At 33.3% G+C, this 19,848-nt stretch overlaps 1 protein-coding gene across 2 annotated transcripts in view; it reads right to left on the bottom strand.

Annotated features, from left to right (window-relative positions):
- SKIP (Shal K[+] channel interacting protein) overlaps nucleotides 1-19,848 on the bottom strand; it is a 570,918-nt gene that overhangs the window by 31,976 nt on the left and 519,094 nt on the right. For both annotated transcript variants that reach the window (XM_017617810.1, XM_017617820.1), the window contains exons 9-10: nucleotides 15,715-15,769; nucleotides 13,347-13,504 (exon numbers count right to left, since the gene is read on the bottom strand). In XM_017617810.1, the coding sequence (XP_017473299.1) occupies nucleotides 13,347-13,504; nucleotides 15,715-15,769 (213 nt within the window). The remainder of the gene's footprint in view (nucleotides 1-13,346; nucleotides 13,505-15,714; nucleotides 15,770-19,848) is intronic.

Here is a 19,848-nt window from a genome sequence, read left to right as displayed (position 1 = left end):
ATACAATAAGGGAAATTAAAGCTTAATAATCAGGCTATATGATCCACATGCCGGCTTAACTAAAACAATTTTTCTCATTCTTGCAAAATTATGTTTCGCACTATCTGTTAGGATTACATGGAGCCGTAGCGCCACAAAAGTTTTAGCCAAGATGCCTTTTTAAAATCTCAATACGACGGTGAAACCGAAATACAAAACTTTTCGAAAAATTTGGATAGAAACATATTCGTGGCACCCCACTTACAACTTATAAACCCCGATATTTTTCTACCAATTTGTATCAAACTCGGTTATTGTGCTTGCCACATAAAAGCAAAACGATGAAAATTATTGAAATCGGACTAAAATTACGGCCGCTTTTCATATAACGGTAAATTTCAGAAATGCTTGAAACTGCAATATTTCGAAATTTAAGGACGCTAATTTACTGAAAATTGATACACCCCGGCTTACCATCTAGCGGTAGCTTTCGGAAAGGTGAAAAAATATATATTTAATACTTGCGCCGGGTATTTAATGTTCGGCTCCATCCGAACTTAGACTTTCTTACTTGTTTTTAACTAGTTTTTTTTATGTAACATTTATTAACTGGAACTGGAAAATGCATTTTCTTCAAAATTAATACTTTATCTGCATTTTGCACTAAAAAATTTAATATAATCAAATAAAAGTTCAGAATTCAGGCTCAACTGGTCTCTTGTAAATATCGTAAGAATTCATAAAAAAAATTTAAATTAATCATATTAAGTGAAAAATTAAGGATCCAGTGAATTACGAACATTAAATGCCAGTTTTTAACCACTGTGCAGTAGGGGATTTATTGTTCTCTTTCAGTGGAACTGGAAACTCAGCGTACAACACGATCCTGGGTACAACTTTTCCTGTACTTTATAGATTGTACAAAGATTACGGATTAAATAGAAACCCTTAAGTGGGGTGCGAAACAAACTGGCGAAGGTTTTCATTATATTTTATAAGGGACAGTTTTATTTTTTCATATTCTGGGTTTAAAAATTTATCTCTGAAAAATGCAGAGCCGATTTAAAGGACTGAAGGCGTCCTTTATTTTGAAAAAAAATTATAAAGGACAGGGGTTAAAATAAAGGACTGTCCTTTTAATAAAGCCGTAGCCTAAATCCTTGATTTTAATGTGTTTGGTTAAAGCGGCAACAATATTTTTATACAAAAAAATATTTACTTAGAAAATACTGTGAATATTAAAAAAAAATCACCAAGCCGTGTCACTTTATTTGTCTAAAATAACACCAGTTGAAGTTTTTTCAAATCACGAACTTTTGTTGTTCCCTTTAGTTTCATCACTTTAACAATTTTAATTTTATTTTTTTTATTAAAATAACGAAAGAATTTTGTTTTATTTAAAAACGTTGCTAGTAGATATTTTCCATGTTTGGTAGATTTATTTCAAGTGGATGGTAACTTTTTTTTTCGTCGATGGCAACCCTGATTGCGCAGCCCCATGGCCTTATCATTTTGTACTCACTGCATTGCGAGTAAAAATGTCTGTGACGCGTTTGCACCTTTTGGGGACTAATATTCTCCAGACTGACGGTAGTTGTCTATGCAAATGTAGTGCGCTTATATATGTATATGTTTCTATGTAGATGGTTTGTATGTGTCTATTGTGGTTTTGTGAATTTCTTGAAGAGCAATTAGTTGCGTCGCGCCAGAGTGCTCTGGCGACAAAATGCATAAGCCGCTAGTCAATTTAATGCAGACGCATTAGAGAAAAACATGCATATGCATATATACACATATGTAATTATGTATGTTTATTGCTAATGAAGAGAGGACATATTGATGCTAGTTTTCAACTAAGTTGCGTAAGTTAGACTTTTTCTGCTAGCGCGGTTTAGAAATAAAAGTGAATGATGGTTTGTTTTTTGACGTTTTTGAATGAACCCTTTCTCTGTGAAAGGTTCAATTTAAATAAATTTCAAAGATCAGTATTTAAGAATGCAACCTCAACATTTTATTAAGTTAGATTACAAAGCATGCTTATTTTCGGAGCAGTCGACCTTAATTTCTATACTACTATTCGTTGGGAAATAGTATCTAAAATACTCCATTTTAGTAATTCTTTTTATGGCGACTTTTAAAGAACTTGGTGTTTTCAGAACGGTGATAATATTTAAAATTGCTGGATTTGTATAATTTTTGTCCTCAAAATCTAAAGAAATAAAAGATATGGTGGTTATCAATGNACAACACCTTGTTATTATTACACCATGTGGAAAATCAAGTTTAAATTTTTTGAAGAGACTTAAACTGTGTTCTCATTACAGCATAAATTACTTTGTTTCGATTAAATTACTTCACATAAACCAAGTATGTTGACATTTTCTTTCATAATTTCTATAGATATGTGATTAGCACATGTACGTACGAGTGTGTGGTTTGCACTTGATTTCAAAAAACAAATCGCTATATACCTTTAGGCGTTTCTTAAAATTTCCTCAACAGTGGGGGCTAAAATAAATGAAAACATCTTTTTTTATTCATTTGGTTCTTGGTTTGATAAATTATTTTATATCTTTTTATTTAATCTATTGACAGATTATACAAAGCGAAATTATTTGATTTCAGCATGATTTGCTTATAAATCACAAATGAGCCGTAAATTACGATAATGTGAACATGCTTTTAACTTTGCATTCATTTAAATGACATTGTGAAATATGTGGTTTCCGCATGGTATTCTGGATTTTGGTATAACATCCAAAGGTTAATCAAGTCAACCCAATAATGCAAAATTGATAAATTTGCGCATTCCTGCTTCTAGCATAAGGGCGACGAAATGTATTTACTACACATTTATTAATTTTTTATACGCCTGCCCTACATATCTTCGTAGTAAGAAAATACAAGTCATATTTCGACACCTGAGTGGAAGATCGACCTATCTTGGCAGCCAGTTCAAGAACGCCCTATATCAGAAACTATCAATAGAAAAAATACCGAATCTACAAAAATCGATGAGAAATGATTGCTCAGTGTAAATAAAATGATTGCGCAATGAGCGCTTCCTGCTGATTTAACGAGTTTATTAACGATTAAACGTACTGAGTGATGAAAGCTAGATAAGCAAAAGAGACAGAACGCTTTTTAATGAGGAGTAATATTTTGAGTGGAAAGGAAGGTGAGGTAAGTTGAAAGAGATCCTTATTTTTTAACTCACAAAGTAGGTAATTACAATTTATTGATCTTGAATTGAGTTGTAGTGTGGAGGAAGATGGAAATTTAATTCCCCAGTGACGAATTTTTACGAACTCTGTCAAAAAATACACTAATCAAAAAATTACGAAAGGTATACAAAAAGGGAAATTAAAGCTTAATAATCAGGCTATATCATCCAAATGCCGGCTTAACTAAAACAATTTTTCTCATTCTTGCAAAATTATGTTTCGCACTATCTGTTAGGATTACATGGAGCCGTAGCGCCACAAAAGTTTTAGCCAAGATGCCTTTTTTGGATAGAAACATATTCGTAGCACCCCACTCACAACTTATAAACCCCGATATTTGTCATTCTAACGTATAGCCCGTCGAGTCTCTCGTGGATCCCTGATCCGGAAATTTAAGGAAATTAAATAAATTACAAGTATTTTTGACAGGTCTTTCAGCATAAATGAAAATTGTTGGCGCAGCACGAGCAAGTCGAAATTATTTTTCGAAACCGATTTTCGTTCTTAAAGTTTCATTTTCGAAAGCCTTAAAAATTGCAAAAAGTAATTCTAGGGTGCTTACACGGGAAAGTGGATTTTCGCAATTTAACAATAAAATACGTTGAAAAGGCGCTTGCATTTCCGCGTTTGAGTGTACTTTTAAAAACGATGTCGTCAGAAGTGCGTCTTCCGGTCTTAAGCGAGGGGTGGCTTCGTATTCAGAGATTGGTATTTGCGCGATAAGCGAGAGTTACCACTTGTGTAAGTTAGAAAAAACCAATGTCTGGTATACAAAAATTCCGCGTGATTTGCCCAGCAAAGTAGCTTGCTTATAGTTGCCTTTTTACTGATAATTAAATTACTCTTAAAAGCGCTATTCACTTGAGGCCACAAATTTATTACATGGATTGTTTTTCCACTTTTCGAAGTACCCATAAATTTATATCAATTTGCTTAACAACAAATGCAAATTTTTTTGTTTTGTTTTTTAGTCTTTGTGGTTGCTCATTTTGCAAATGATTCAAATGGATTCACGAAAATATATTTATCCAACAAAAAACCACAAATATTCGAAGTATTTTTATGTGGATATGTCTGCTCGTCCCTTTCTTCTCTGCGTATGTACATTCGTTATGAAACTAACAAAATTTGACATCAAAGCAAACTGAATGGAAATTGAAGGATTTGATACGGAGTCAAAACCACTTGCGAAAAGCCACAGAGCTCATAAATCAAAGGGAAACAAATTCGCAGTTTAATCTGCCACTAACAACAGCAACAATGGACACGAATGCAACGGCATTTATGAACTGTATTAGTGCTGTTACTGCCTCAGTCGCCGAAGGAAAAGTCAAGCGCGGTTTCCGATTACGCCAAAGGCTCAGGCGACGACAAAAAAATAAACCCACATTATAAGAAGCGGATATTGTACAAAACAACGTCTTTGCTTTGCTTTTTTTTTTGGCAAATGCAAAGTATGAAGAAGGGGTGAAGACGTTTTGGTGTGTAACGTTCGGTGTGCAGTTTCTCAAGAGTTATGCGTTTTTGTGATGTCAATAAACATAAAGTGAATTTCAATAAAAAATAGAAGTAAATAGAAGAAAGTAAACGAACGATGAGCTAACATGGAATGAAATGAGGGGAGAAACATTAACATTGAGGGGGTAGACAGTAAAGAAAACTTCTACGTACACTTGCAAACCCAAAATCAAAGTATAGAAAATATATTCAGCGTGTAATTTAATAAAGCGATAGCAAATAAAATCGAAGCGAACTGCTATGCAACCAATGGAGTGACACGCAGTCAGGCAAAGAAAGAAATATGAGTGAGAAAAATAGGGAAATGAGAAGTGAGCAAAATGGAAAATACAAATAATGAGTGGTAACTGCAAAAGGGCAAACTTTGATAAAGGATACGGCAGAGCGAAATCAGCAATGAAGCGAAACGAAGCGCAGCTTCAATGAACTTGAACTAAAACCGCACGCAAGGGCGCACCCAAGTGGGGTTCACGGTTGTCGGAAGGGAGTTGAGAGACGACAGACTGAAGTATCAGACAAACAATGGTGGGTTAGGAAGAAAAATTTTTGGTAGAGATGCCAAGGTTAACAGCTATACATGCGTAGTTTTTGAGCATTTCTGCTTCCGTATATGTATTGTTTAAGTTCCGTTTTGGTGTCTAAAGAATTTTTATATGGGGTAAAATTTGTCAAGTGTACCAGAAAAAATATTTTATGGCAGCATTTTGCTTTTGATTCTCTATCAAAAGTGTGACATGAGATAAGAATTTTAAGAAAAAGGGCTGAAACTTGCATGTTTAAACACGTATAACTCAACAAAAAACCGCGGTAGAAAAAATATTCTTTTACATATTGGTTACCAGTAGCCATAGCAACAACGTGGTAAAGTTTGAACAAAATACCGCGATAAAATGTTTTTCCTGGTACACTTGACGAATTGTGCCCCATATATGATAAGATAGAGTCTTTAACCTTTTCTCGCACACCTTACTGTCTGTGAGTCCATGTGATCTATACATATAATAAAATTGTAACAGGTCGATGTACATTATAGATATTAAAGAACAAGTTATGTAGGGGTCTTTATCAGAGTACCAGAAGCTAAATCAACCATTTTTAGAATTTTTGTCTGTCTGTCTGTCTGTATGCTTGCACGCGCATCACTCGAAAACGAATGAATCTATTTGAATGCAGTTTTCACCGATGTATTACCAGAGGTCTAACTTAAAACATAGAATGAAAAAAAATAGAGAGTTGCCACCTGTTTGAAAATTGTAGTTTAAGTAAATTGATAGGAAAAAGTGAATATTGCAATACGGGCGTAAAAAAAAGAGGCTTAAGAAGGCTTACAGCCAAAAATATCTTTTTAGAGTTGCCATCTATTTGAAAATTTTTCATTTAATTTAATTTATAAGACAAATTGAATAATGCCATATGGGTATCAAACTGAAGAGGTTTAGGAAATTTAACTGGTGAAAATATTTTTAGAGTAGGTTGCTACTTGTTTGAAAAATTTTATAGTATTAAATTGATAAAGTAAATTAAATCTCTATCTATACTTTTAATAAAATTTGATGTATGTACCTTACAGATATTAAAGAAAAATTAATATGGTGGGCTTTTATTAGAGCTACAGAAGCCAAATAAATAATAATAAATAGAATTTTTGACTCTCTGTCTGTCTGCATATTTGTGCGCGCATCACTCGAAAACATGGTATTGCATGCAGTTTTCACCGATGTATCGCTACAGATCTAGCTTACAATATAAAAGAAAAAAATTAGAGAGTTGCCACCTGTGTTTAAAATTTCATTTTGGGTCAATTGATACGGTAAAGTAAATACTGCAATATGGCTGTCAAAAGAAAGAGGTTTACAAAGGTTTACAGCGGAAATATTTTTGTGGAAGGTTGCCACCTATTTGAAAACTGTAATTCAATGTAATTGATAGCATTGGCATCAAACTAAAGAGGCTAGGAAATTTTAATGCCGAAAATATTTTTAGGAAAGTTGCCACCTATTTGAAAACTGTAATTCAATGTAATTGATAGCATTGGCATCAAACTAAAGAGGCTAGGAAATTTTAATGCCGAAAATATTTTTAGGAAATTTGCCAACTGCTTGAAAAATTGTATTCATTCAAATTTGCAAAATTAATGAAATATTACAATACGGACATTAAACTAAAGAGGACTAGGAAGCTAACTTTTGAAAATATTTTTGAAGCGCGTTGCCACTTATTTGAAAACTTTAATTCAGTTAAATTTATAAGATAACCTAAATTTTGCCATATGGGTATCAAATGAAAGTATTTGAGAATCATAAAATTGCAACAGGCCAATATCTGTACATAATAGATGTTAACCAAAAATTAATAGGGGGTTTATTAGATTAACAGGAGCCAAATCTCAAATTTTTATAATTTTGGTCTGTCTGTCAGTATGTTTGTAAGCGTATCACTCAAAAACTAATATATGGAATTAAATGCAGTTTTCTCCTATGTACATATTGCTAGAGCTCTAATTGAAAATATAGAATCCATTTTATTGTTTTAGTTTATCGTCGATCATTATTCTTAAGTATTTGAATGTATTAACTTTTTCCAGTGCGTCGTTGCTTATATTTAGAGTTAGCAACGGACCGTTCTCAAAATTTCGACTTGATATAACCACAAAACACAAACTTAATTTTATTGACATTCAATTAAGTGTGTTCAAGCATAACCAATCGCACTTTTTTGGAACTTCTGTGTGAAAGGTTTTTCGCTTAAAAAAAATTAAACTTTTCGTTGTTGCTGCCAAAAATTAAGAAATTTGAGACGTCACGCTTTACAATTTCATACAGTTCTCTTTACAATGTATTTTTTTAAACGCCTGCACCGACTTGGTTCATATTTGGCAACACCTTGAAAATAAATATTCTGACCAAAAATTTACTCGGTATGTAGCTCGGGATATTCCTAAAATTCTTATATAGACTATAACGTAAAAAACCAGTATATCTCTAAAACCAATTACGCTGGCGAACTGAAACTTAGAACTGATGCATATATTGCAAATGAATTGGGAAAGGGGACGTAGTTCCTTCCTTCCATACAAACTGAACTTCTCATATACAAGCTTATCTCTGGAACCGCTTACGTTAACGTCCTGAAATTCTACACAGCTACATATCATCGTACTTACGGCAAAAAGTGGTAAGTAATGGAAAATCCGGGGTGGCAACCCCATGCTTCTCATTTCACTTATCTCTGGAAATGCGCACGTTAACTTTCTGAAATTTGGCACAGCTACATATGTTATCAATAGCGTACTTATGGCGAAAAGTGGTAATTATTGGAAACACTGGATCGATATACATACATTTACGTACTCGCGCAAGTATCATTCGATTGGGAACTATTTTCTCCTAGATTTCTAAATCCCATTGAACTATTGTGACTTTGTTTTTAATTTGTAGTAAAAGGTAAAATTTATGGGAAAATTTTGAAGAAGTTTTTTAAATTCTCGCAAGGGATGGTGCTTTGATTTTACGAGTTTCGCTAGAGACTATCCTATCTACATACCTATTTACATAAAATGATAGCCGTTTTCGTTGTTCGGACTGAATTCAAAAACCACTGTTCCGTCAGATTGTCGGAGGTTATCTTACATACATATATGGTCCTATTACATGCTACAAGAAAACTCGCTAGGTGGTGCTGGAGTAGAGTTATTTATAAAAATCGTATTTTTTAACCGAATTCGTTCAAACTTTAAATGTGAGCTATGTACCTGTATGACGGAAAATTCTTTTGATAAAAATTTACTCGATGAGTGCCGCTGGAGTCGTGGTAGAAATTCACAACAAGTACTCATTTTATGGTAAGCAATGGTTTTGCAGAAAATGGACCCAATGGATGGCGCTGCAGCCGAAATGTATAGAAACCCCGTGTGGTTGGTCTGCTTTGGCCCTATGTTTTAGTTATGCGAATTTAGATGTCTAAATGAAGGATGGGGTTAAGTTTGTCTGACGCCCTCATGCACGATCATGCAATCTTGTACCTACCTGGAAATTAGTTCATAAGTATTACCAGGAATTTTAAATAGCGAATTAACAAGGAAAGATCATTTAGCCAACGTACCGGAAAATTTTTCATCCTGTGAGTTAGCGAGGATTCTTGGCCCTTCTATAACAGAAAACGCACTTCTGTACTCTTGAGTTTCCTTATAAGAACTTTTATTGGTATACGCATCGCACCAATGTTGTAGTTGCAAGATCATAGGAAAAGATTACGCATGCTTGGCAGAGATCTCACAGGTGGAAACAAGACCATCGGTAAAGCTCATGACACCGAAAGGGATTGGTGTTCCATATGGTATCACAGCGTTACTATTATTGGCCTATGTGTGAGGAGAATAATGCGCCTTAGTGCTTTCAACTTAAACCAAAAATTTTAACTTTACAGGCTATTTTTGCTTCTAAACGCTCTTTTGCATGGGCCAACGCAAAAGTTCTTATTAGGCGCTGCGAAGTAAGCGGGCATTGGTTAGTCATAAATATTTTTATTGCTCGTAAACAAATAACGGAACACTCACATTCTTTCGATAGCTTAATGATTTGGTACTACCGAAAATTTTGTGTGACAAGCAGTGTTGGTAGAAAAATTTTGTTAAAAATCTTCCAGGTGATTAAAATCTTCAAAAACCGTAAAAAGGTTACAGAAACTGGAAAACAAATCTATTTTTCTCTAGAATAATTTTTATTGAAGATTTTATAACGAAGAAACCTTCACTTTTTAAAATTTTCTTGTGTTATACAAAACCATAACACATTTTGTTAAAAAAAAAAACCTTTTTAAAAAATCCTTTGTATAAAGAATACCACTGCAGGTGCTGGTTTCCAGATTATTACGACTCCTTTTTTTGTTTAAAATTATTTGAAAAAAACTCTCTAGCTGTCCTACTTCCGCATGTGCATCAGTAAATTGATGACAAATACCAAAAATTTGTTGCCAACTAGCCCAAAAAAATAAATCTTCAACTGTTACCAGATATATAGAATGTGAAGAATTGTTGTATGGAGTTTTATTTTGTTGTAGTTATCTTCATGGGAAGATTTTTATGATTATTTATGAAAATATCTTCATTTTGAAGATAATTCTTTACTTCTGGCAACACTGGTGACAAGTGCGACCTGCGTAAGAGGACCTTCAATGCTGTATGCTTAAAAAATTCAATGAAGCTGATTAAAACAGTAAAATCTATTCTTATTTACTTATTTGCAGTGCAAATAAAATAAAATAAAATAAAATAAATAAAATTTGTTTTCAATGACTGAAGAATGTGTCAGACGTGGCAACTCAATATATTTCGAAAAGGCTGTCAAATTGAGAGATTTCAGAAAGCATCCGCATGAGTCACGCCATGCATGTAGAGTGTCTTACAAAAGAGTTTTTTTTATTTTCGAAAGACAAACTTTAGGGAAAGTTTCTAAAATCGGCTTTCGTTATTTAGATATATTTTCTATACCAAAATTTTACTATTTTTTGCCGATATTATGTGCCAATAGAATTCAGTAAACTGAAGTCCCTTAAAGCGGATTCGTAGCTCACGTTCTAAACTTTTTTCTAATTTACTCTTACTCTCTAGCATTTTTAGTCCGATTTCAATAATTTTCAACGATTTGGTTTTATGTGCCAAACACAATAACCATAGCAAGTATTGTACAAATTGGTTGAACGTATACTGAGATAAATATATGTATGTGATCATAAGTAGGCGGTGCCACGCGCATTTTCCAAAATTTTGTCATAAACGTATTTATTGGTAAAAAATTATTGCAAGCATAAATTTTTAATAAATTAGCTTTAGTATTTACTGATTTATTGAAGATTTCGTATTTCTCTAAATTTCCGTTATATGGAATGTGGTCGTGGTTATGGTTCAATTTTAACAAGTATGAAAGTCTAAGTTCGGGCGGAGCCGAACATTAAATACCCGGCGCAAGTATTGAAATATATGTTTTTTCACCTTTAATCTAATAATTATCTAATAAAATAATCTAATTAAGCTAATTTGATAAAATATAAAATTTTATTTTTTGAAGAAATCCAGTGATTTTGAGTGTTTTTTTCGAAGAACCCCATTTTTGAACAATTTTTTTTTAATGTGAAGCAGTACTATGACTTAATAGCAACATTGTTCCGGTAAAGGTAAATACAATAGCTTTCAAATCCATTTTGTTATTGCTTCTGTCGCTACGCTACGATTAATTCGCATAGAGTGTCAAAAAGCACACTGTGCGGCGTTGGCCACATTAATGAAATTTAATTCATTATTATTAATTTGAAGGTTAAGTGCACGTTTTTGTGTTATGTTGATTTTTCTATTAAACCATAATTAACAAATCTGTCAGTTTTTAGAACAAAAGCTCATAATTTAAATACCCGTGAAGCGAAAAAATTAATTAATTAATCCTTTCCTGGCATTGGTTCAATATATTGTACATTTAATTATTTGAAACATTGGAAGCGTGCTACTAAAAATCTTATTAATATTTTTGAAAACAAATTAAAGTTTGTGAAGCTTTGGAATGTCCCGAATAGTTTACGTAAATTTCAAAATCGAAAACGTTTCAAAAATATTTTTAGAATTTAAACATAGACCAATTTATAAAATTCCAGTGACACGCAAATTGTGGTAATTTACTGTACAAAAAATACGTGAAAGTCAAGTAAAATCGCTAATAAAAGCACATAGTATGGAAATAAAAAAGCATTTCATCATATAAAAATGCTAAAATTGAACCATCATGATTTAAAATATTTTACCAGAGTGGTAAAAAAAAAATTACAATTGGGGTATTCACAACGGTGTCGTAAGTGTCGTATTGTCGTATGTCGTAAACTTTAAACGCCTAAAAAATATACTAAGGGGGTTCGAAAAGTACCATCAAAGTCATATTATGCATTCTCGCAGTGCTAAAAAATAGTTGGTTGTGGTTTCAAATTCTATTAACATTTATTTAAGCTTTTAAAGTTTACGACATACAACAATACGACACCTACGACACTGTTGTGAATCCCTCAAATATATTGTATATTTACACTGAAGGGTTGTAAGTGTCTTGTACAAANTCATATTATGCATTCTCGCAGTGCTAAAAAATAGTTGGTTGTGGTTTCAAATTCTATTAACATTTATTTAAGCTTTTAAAGTTTACGACATACAACAATACGACACCTACGACACTGTTGTGAATCCCTCAAATATATTGTATATTTACACTGAAGGGTTGTAAGTGTCTTGTACAAAATATTGTACAAACGTCCGCAAAGGTTGCAGTTGAACAGGCAATTAGGGTGGTTTTTCCCGTGGTTTTTGAAGAGCTCGTGCGCTATTGTTGCAGGAAAGGGTAGGTTTTTGATTTCTTGATGTACTGAAGGCAGAAAACCCGGGAAGGTTTATTAAAACGGGTCATTTGTATTTTATAACGTAATTGTATCTAACATTTTTCAAAATTTCTTTATATAATTCTCATCTCATGGAGAAATTTTAAAATTTTTTAATGCAAATCTTAACTAAAGATACTTAAAAAGATATAAAATATTCATTCCAACATATCTGCAGTAAAATCGATTATTTTGTGCATACATAAGTTCATTTTCAGTGAAATAAAAGTTTTATTCCGTCAAACTTAGTGAACTATTTATTAAACATTCTTCAGTCCTTTTGCTCCTTTGCGGACTTTTGTACAATATATTGCACAAATTTGAAGTAGCCCTAATAGCTACCCGAAACAACTTTTGAATATTTTTTTTTTTACTTTTGGTATTATGAGGCTCTATGAACCTTGTAATTAAGAAGAAAAATTTTTATATTCATCAGGGACGGATTTGACCGGAAAGGGTTAATAACTCAAATTAGTTCAGAACTTTTCTTAGTTGCTCTCCCACTTCTAATTGGGAGAGAAACCACATGGAAGAAAAGTTCTGAACTGGAACGATGACTCTGCCTTTAGCGATTGCGTTCATTTATTCCATTTGGCAACCCTAAATAACATAAAACATTTTAGTGGTTTGCATTTGAAGTGGAAGCATTTGAATAGACAAGTGAACGATCGAATTGTACGCATAAATTCGGAAAGATATTTCAGTTATTTCCAAAATGCTTAAAAGACGCGTCAAACTGAGGTATAAAAATAAACGAGTAAATAAAAAGGCTAAAAACAATCTAATAAAATGACTTGGAAGAGTATGCGCGTTCGTCGTTATCCGAAAAAGGTAACTACTTAAAGCTTGAAATCGACTTCCTTTTCCTTCAGGTCTCAGTTGATTGACAGTGGATTTTGGTGAAACCACATGAACGAAGAAGGGAGAATTAAAAATAAAAAAGAAATGAAAAAAGAGGAATATGGCCGCGTTGCGGTTTGCTTTGCAAATGCTTTTGGTTATTGCTAAAGTTTAAGCCTAAATCTGACGATGTTTTCTCTCTTTATTTTAGGACCAAGTTTCTTGCAAAGATTTGATAAAATTTATCTTTTTCTATAAATTTAAGGCAATAATATTTTTAACTCAAACTCCATTTAACTTATTATAATTGTAAAGTTTGTATGTATGTACGTACATAAACGACTACTTTTGTTTTAAAAAGTCTAGTGTTATTACCTGAATTGTTGCTGCAGGCCCACAGTTGATGCCGGACATCAGAAAGTCATCGGGATCACTTTCATATGGCGGTTCGTCGTACCAATGGCCCTGATGATGCAGACCGCTAACCGCATAATGTGGTCCACGTAGTGCGTCATCATACATATAGGTGTCGTCTGTGAATAAATAATACAATTCAAATAATGGCATACATACATATGAGCCCAAAAGAGCAGAAATGGCCTAAACCGCATTTTTTCTGAAAATAGTTTCAAATGTGATAAATTTTAAAATAAAAGTAGTTATTCTTTAATTTTATGGTACACACATAATGTAGCTCTGCGCCTTAAAATTAAATAATAATTAAGTGACTTTTATTATAAAATGTATCACTTTTGAGACTATTTTAAGTACAAAAGTACAAAAAAAAATTTTGGATTAGGCCTTTTTTGCTCTCCTGGCTCCACATATGCTTATATAATTTTCTGCATTTGTAATAAACGAAAAACTTAAAGAAGGGGCAGCAAGCGTAGAGACTTTGTTTAATTCTTCAGGGAAAACGCCAAAATTATTCAAGCATTTAGTAGTGCTCAAATGCTTCAGGTGCGCCGAAAAGTCACATCGGTGCTTTGCAGTTGTTCAGAGCGAAAAATGTTCAAATGCGCTACGACTTTTGCATACACCTCAGCTTTTCTACAGATATTTAGCATTTCACGCGCAGCTACATGGAAAATTTTGCACCACTCAAGGGTGCTACTGCCGCGAAATAAAGCAACAAGAATGTAGAATAATAACAAAAAGAGAATGTGCTAGGTATAGTTGGCAGACGCAAATGTTAAGCGACAGCCAAAAAGTGTCATTGCACTTTTGTTTGTTTGCCGTTTGTGTGTTCGTGGGACTCTTAGGCCCTCGCCTGCTCAAGTGTGCTGGGTAGAGATGGAAAATAGGAGCGATTCAAAGAAGTGAGCATGTGTTTGAATTTTTCCTTTATGATGGCGTTTACAAACACTTAGAAACCGTGCAATGTTTGCACCCAGTCTGCAAAATAGCCGAAAAAAATTCGAATAAAAATCGGATGTTTCATACGCCGATTTTTGTCGTTTTTGACGATATGTTTTCCCAGAAAAGTATGTAACCGCAACACTTGTCTAGGAAAGTACTGAAAACTGTTGTAAAACGGTTACGTTTACCGGTGTTTTTCCGATGATTTTCTGAATATTATTATTTTTTGTTTAATACGCTTTCAGTCTCAACTTCTCAGATGCTTTTTCATAGTTACTGCCAATCAAAGCAAAAAAAATATTAGATCTCAATAAATACCTTTTATTCCATTTTAATACATTGTTGCGTCTGGCGGCATTCGAAACTGAGACTATCTGGAAGCCAACAAAGAGCATCACGCTCCTCTCCACACTCACCCTGCAGAAAATCTGACTAGCTCAGAACTAGCGTAGAACTAGACCTTTTGCCGACAGTACTAGTTCTAGCTCAATACCCAAGCAATGCTTTCACTCTCCAGTTTTACACGGTGCTGTCATTGGCGGTGGCAATTGTCGCCAAGTGCATTACTTTGCAACTAGTTGTTAACCAGTTCCGTTTTGGACAGTTTTTCTTTTTAAGAAACCGTTTTTAAGATGCGTTTTTTCTTTTCTGTTACAGATTCCAGTTTTGTTACTTATTTTATTAAAAACAAAAAATTGTTGTAAGCTGCACGAAATAGTTTAAATTCATAAAATTCGAAAATTCACAACTGCCTTGAGTCGGATGTTTTCTCGCTGAGCTACTTTCGTATTGTACGAGTAGTGAGCATTTGCACATTTATACCGCAAGTTTCAACTGTCCTGTTCTGCATCCCTTTTGCACTAGTTCAGAGATAGTTCTGATATACGTAGTTCAGAGCTAGCGCTTTGTGAGACTGTCTCTAAATTTTACTGCAGGGCAGCTACAGTTACACATGTTTTCAAATGCTTAGTTTGAATAAATATTTAAAAGGACTGTCAAAAAAAAGCATGTAAATTTTTTAAGTTTTTCGGATACGAAAAAATAGCGAGACTTGGAGTAGTTTGTTGTACAATTTCGGACACGAAAAATGCACTCTCGGCAAAACGTACGTTTCTCTGCAGCCTGGGTATGTACGTACATATACATATACCTGTGTGTGTATGTATGTATATAAAATTTTTCCCACGAAACGGAAACGGACGTAGACATTATATGCTCACTTAGGCATGTGAGTTGTTTCTACAGATGCTGTTGCGTTGACGCAAAGCGAGTTAACGCCATGGCAGGTGAAGCGCAAACAAATTGTTGCACTCGTAAATGCAGACGTTCTTCGGCTGCTTGAATATTGTAAAATTTCGAGAGATACAATTTTTGTTTCACTTACCTATTCGCCCCTCACGACTCATTTGAAGCAAACCTTGCCGTATGTCGCGCAAAATCTACAAGAAAGGAAGAAAAGACGAAATTAAAAACAAAAACATCATTGAATAAAAATGTTTCGTAAGTTCTGTCTAATCACACACACAAATCCAAAATGTTTGGCAAATACTACATCACTAGACAAACTGAAAACTCGACATATCGCACACCGTCTTCAAAAGAGTCACAACTTAAAATTTGGCATTTTTGAGATTATGCGCTAAAAATGTACGCAGAGCTTTTATTTAACTTTCAGCAAAAGCTGGAGCAAATTTTTGTTATACATATGTACATATATGTATATTAGATTGCATCACCAAAAAGAGTTGCGGTTTTCCGGCGGTATAACAAAACCCCGTATATTTTAAGACTTCTACCAAAATATCTCGGAAAAAAAATATTATGACTTAAGTGAGCTGGACCGGTTTGAAAATACCTCTAAAAATGGAATAAAAATAGTTTCTTAAAGGATTTTTTAGAAAAATCTCCTCAGATGACAAAACAGTTTAAGCTTAAAAAATCTGCATAAAAATATTAAAAAAGTTTATCAATGGAATCATAATAATGAGGGGTTTTTTGATGTTGTTTTTTAACTTTTTTCAAAGATTTGGGTAAGAAAAATTTGAATAACTGCTCCAAACCTTTACCGATATGAGGTATCAGTGGAAAGGTATTTTATCACCTTTTTCCCCATTTTGCAAAAAAAAAATGCATTCACGTCCTAATATTTTCTTTATCAAATACCAACACATCCTACTTAATTCGACATGGAATGCCACTCGTTTATCTTACCTTCCTCTTTTATTCTTTTAATGAGTTTATCCGTAAAGAAATTAAAATGGTGACCAATGACCTGACCAATGATACTTCATAAGTCTAAATTGGTAAGGGTTTGGCTGAGTTATTCAAGTTTTTCTTAAACCAGCACGGTGGACCTGAACCAACTTTAAATCGAAGGTCATAGCACATCATATTTTTTTGCTAATTTGGGTTAATCATGTTATGAATAACTTGTAAAAATTTTATAGCCCATAACTTATCGAGCCGTTTTTGAAAAAAACTCATTTTGAATGGAAATTATTCCCTTTCTTTTAAAATTTTCACGCACCCGCTCTAGATGACAAATTGATACATTACAGTTTATATTTATTTTGTAATGTAACTTGTACGATTTATATACAATCAAGTTAGTATATGGTTCAAGTGTCTTAGCTTGTTTTATGCACAAGATGCCGATAAATTCAATTCAAACGAGAAGATTGTGCGCGCACAACATTTGTTCTTTTGAAGTTTCGAATATAAGTATTCTTTATACTTGCAATAGTTTGTGTCAAGTATATCTACAAAACAATAACATGTTCGCAAGACCAAAAGACCATGCATGCATGTAGGCAAGGGTCTAGGATTCTATAGCGAGCAAGATGTAGAATCCCTACATACCGACTTTAAAGCAACTGGGACAAATATAAAGTATTCGTCAAGCATCCGGAATAACCATCTAAATTACTGAGAGCAGTACAAGAATACAATGCTCAACATGTATAAGCCACTGTTTAAAAAATTTAAAGGGTTGTATGTAAAACACCATGCTGCTCGCCTATTAGTTGTCCAAAAATACATATATAATCCATATATAAATACGCCACAAGAAAATTTTGCAATCCCTTTTTTGAAGGCACCGTTCGCTCGATTTCTATGAAACATACACCATACTTACTTACGGCGAAGAACGGCAGATTTTGGAAAAGAGGGCGTGGCACCGCTTATACAAGCTGAAATTCTCATATCATTTATCTCTGGAACCACTTATTGTAAGGATTTGGAATTTTATACACCTACATTTATACACATATAAAATCGCAAGAATCATTAAACTGGGAACCATTTTCTCCCACATTTTAAAATCGCATTGAATCGCTGTTGTTTCGTGCAAAAGCTTTTAGAAGTATAAGTGTGTCTTCCGATATTTGGCGCAGGGATTGAGAGCTATCCTAAAAAATCATATTTATGATCAAATTTGATATTTCACTTTTAGANTTTATACACCTACATTTATACACATATAAAATCGCAAGAATCATTAAACTGGGAACCATTTTCTCCCACATTTTAAAATCGCATTGAATCGCTGTTGTTTCGTGCAAAAGCTTTTAGAAGTATAAGTGTGTCTTCCGATATTTGGCGCAGGGATTGAGAGCTATCCTAAAAAATCATATTTATGATCAAATTTGATATTTCACTTTTAGAACACATGTTAGTAACATAAAATTTGGTGTAACTTTGTAGCCCAGTCGTGTGATGGAAAGATATTGGGCTTTGGCCCAGTCTTGATAAAAACCCGTATGAAACCGCCGTTAGAGAAGGAAATATTATGTTTTGGTGTAAACATTCAATATACTTTCTCGACCGTTAACGATTCTGATGAAAAAAGAAAGAGTTTATGTAGATGTGGGTAATTTAGTTTTTAATCTCCAAGAGGCTCTCAGACAAATATTATCGAAAAACTTATTTACAGTCTGAATTAGTATATGTTTGACATATTAGTGAGTGATGAACATCTTTTCTGTACATACAAATACATATGCATATTTTTTATAAATGAAAATCGAGGTTCCTTTTTCGGTCTAATTTCAAAAGCAACTGAAGAAATTTGGAGGAGACTTGATATAATTAGCATTAATCAATACGGTATTAACGTTCATAACTCGATTTTAAGTTTTCCTGTAAATTCGCTATAAATATGCTGGTGGACTTCAAAATGTAATTCGCATAAAGGAGTTAGTATTTGTGACAGGTAAAATTCAAAATTGTATGAAAAAAGATGTCGAATTCCGACAACTGGGCGATACTAGTAAATAAAAGATCTGCTTTATACCCAGTACAGTTTGTAGAAATAAACGATGTTCTTTTCAATAATAAAAATTTAGTTGTTTATAAAATATCGTGCATTTTAAAAAACAACTAATGTATTACATAAAAAAATAAATAACGAGTGTTGTAGCCTTAATAGTGTTTCCTTCACATTACAATTTTTAAAAAGGGCCAATGTAATGCTTAAATCCGTAGTCCAATACGTATGTATGAAAATTTTAAAAGAAAAGGAATACATTTTATTTAAAATGAGTTTTTTCAAAAACGGCTCGACAAGTTATGGGCTATAAAATTTTTACACATTATTTATAACATAAATAACCCAAATTAGCAATAAAAAATGATGTGCTATGACCTTCGATTTAAAGTTGGTTCAGGCCCACCGTGACCAGTCTTTGAAAAAAAATTCAAAAACAGCATCAAAAATCTCATTCTTATGATTCCGTAGAAAATATTTTTTAAATATTTTTCCGCAAACTTTTTAAGCTTAAACTGTTTAGTCATCCGAGGTATTTTTTTAAAAAAATATTTAAAAAACTGTTTTTATTAATAAAAAACTAAATTTTTGGAGGTATTTTCAAATCGGTCCAGCTCTTAATATATTTACGAGATATTTTGGTAGAAGTCTTAAAATATAATAGATTTTATAATTCCAGTGGAAAACAGTACCGATTTTTTCTTTGTATGGGGAGTGATGCAGTCCAATGTATATATGGGAGGTTCCCTGGGAAAGTGGACCTCAGTGCAAAAACAAGTTCTAAGTAAATTTTTTGACTGAGTTTAGAGTAGGTTGTGTTGAATACACTGTCAAATAATTTGGAGTTCATAATTCAAGTGTTTGGTAAGAAAAATATATAGTAGAACTCATCTGCTTTTAATAAAGTTGTGTTATATATTAAATTTTGTGAGTGCTTTATCTATATTATGAGCTATTATTAAGCAGTATTGGTCTTGTCCCACCCGTGGCAAAAAAAGGTAAAAGTTGTTATATTTAATTACGGAAGTTGAGGTTGTGTTTGGTGTTTGTTACATAATGTTAGAAATTCATTGCAAATATTTACCATAATTGCATTGTCCTTTCCACGTTGTTAGATAAGAATAATTCAACAGAGAAGTATGTCCCACCCGTGACAGCCTTGTGTGGGACAGTTGCCAGAGGTAGGTTTACAGGGCTGATAAGCTTTATTTGTTTGTTAAGGTGGACGCAGGGAAGGAGGGGGGGGGGGGG

The sequence above is a fragment of the Rhagoletis zephyria genome, unplaced genomic scaffold, assembly GCF_001687245.7.
Source record: "Rhagoletis zephyria isolate East Lansing unplaced genomic scaffold, Rhagoletis_zephyria_1.1 Rzeph_scaffold_00031, whole genome shotgun sequence".
NCBI lineage: Eukaryota > Metazoa > Arthropoda > Insecta > Diptera > Tephritidae > Rhagoletis > Rhagoletis zephyria.
Note: the sequence above shows the minus strand (reverse complement) of the source record. Positions and strands in the feature narration are given on the sequence as shown.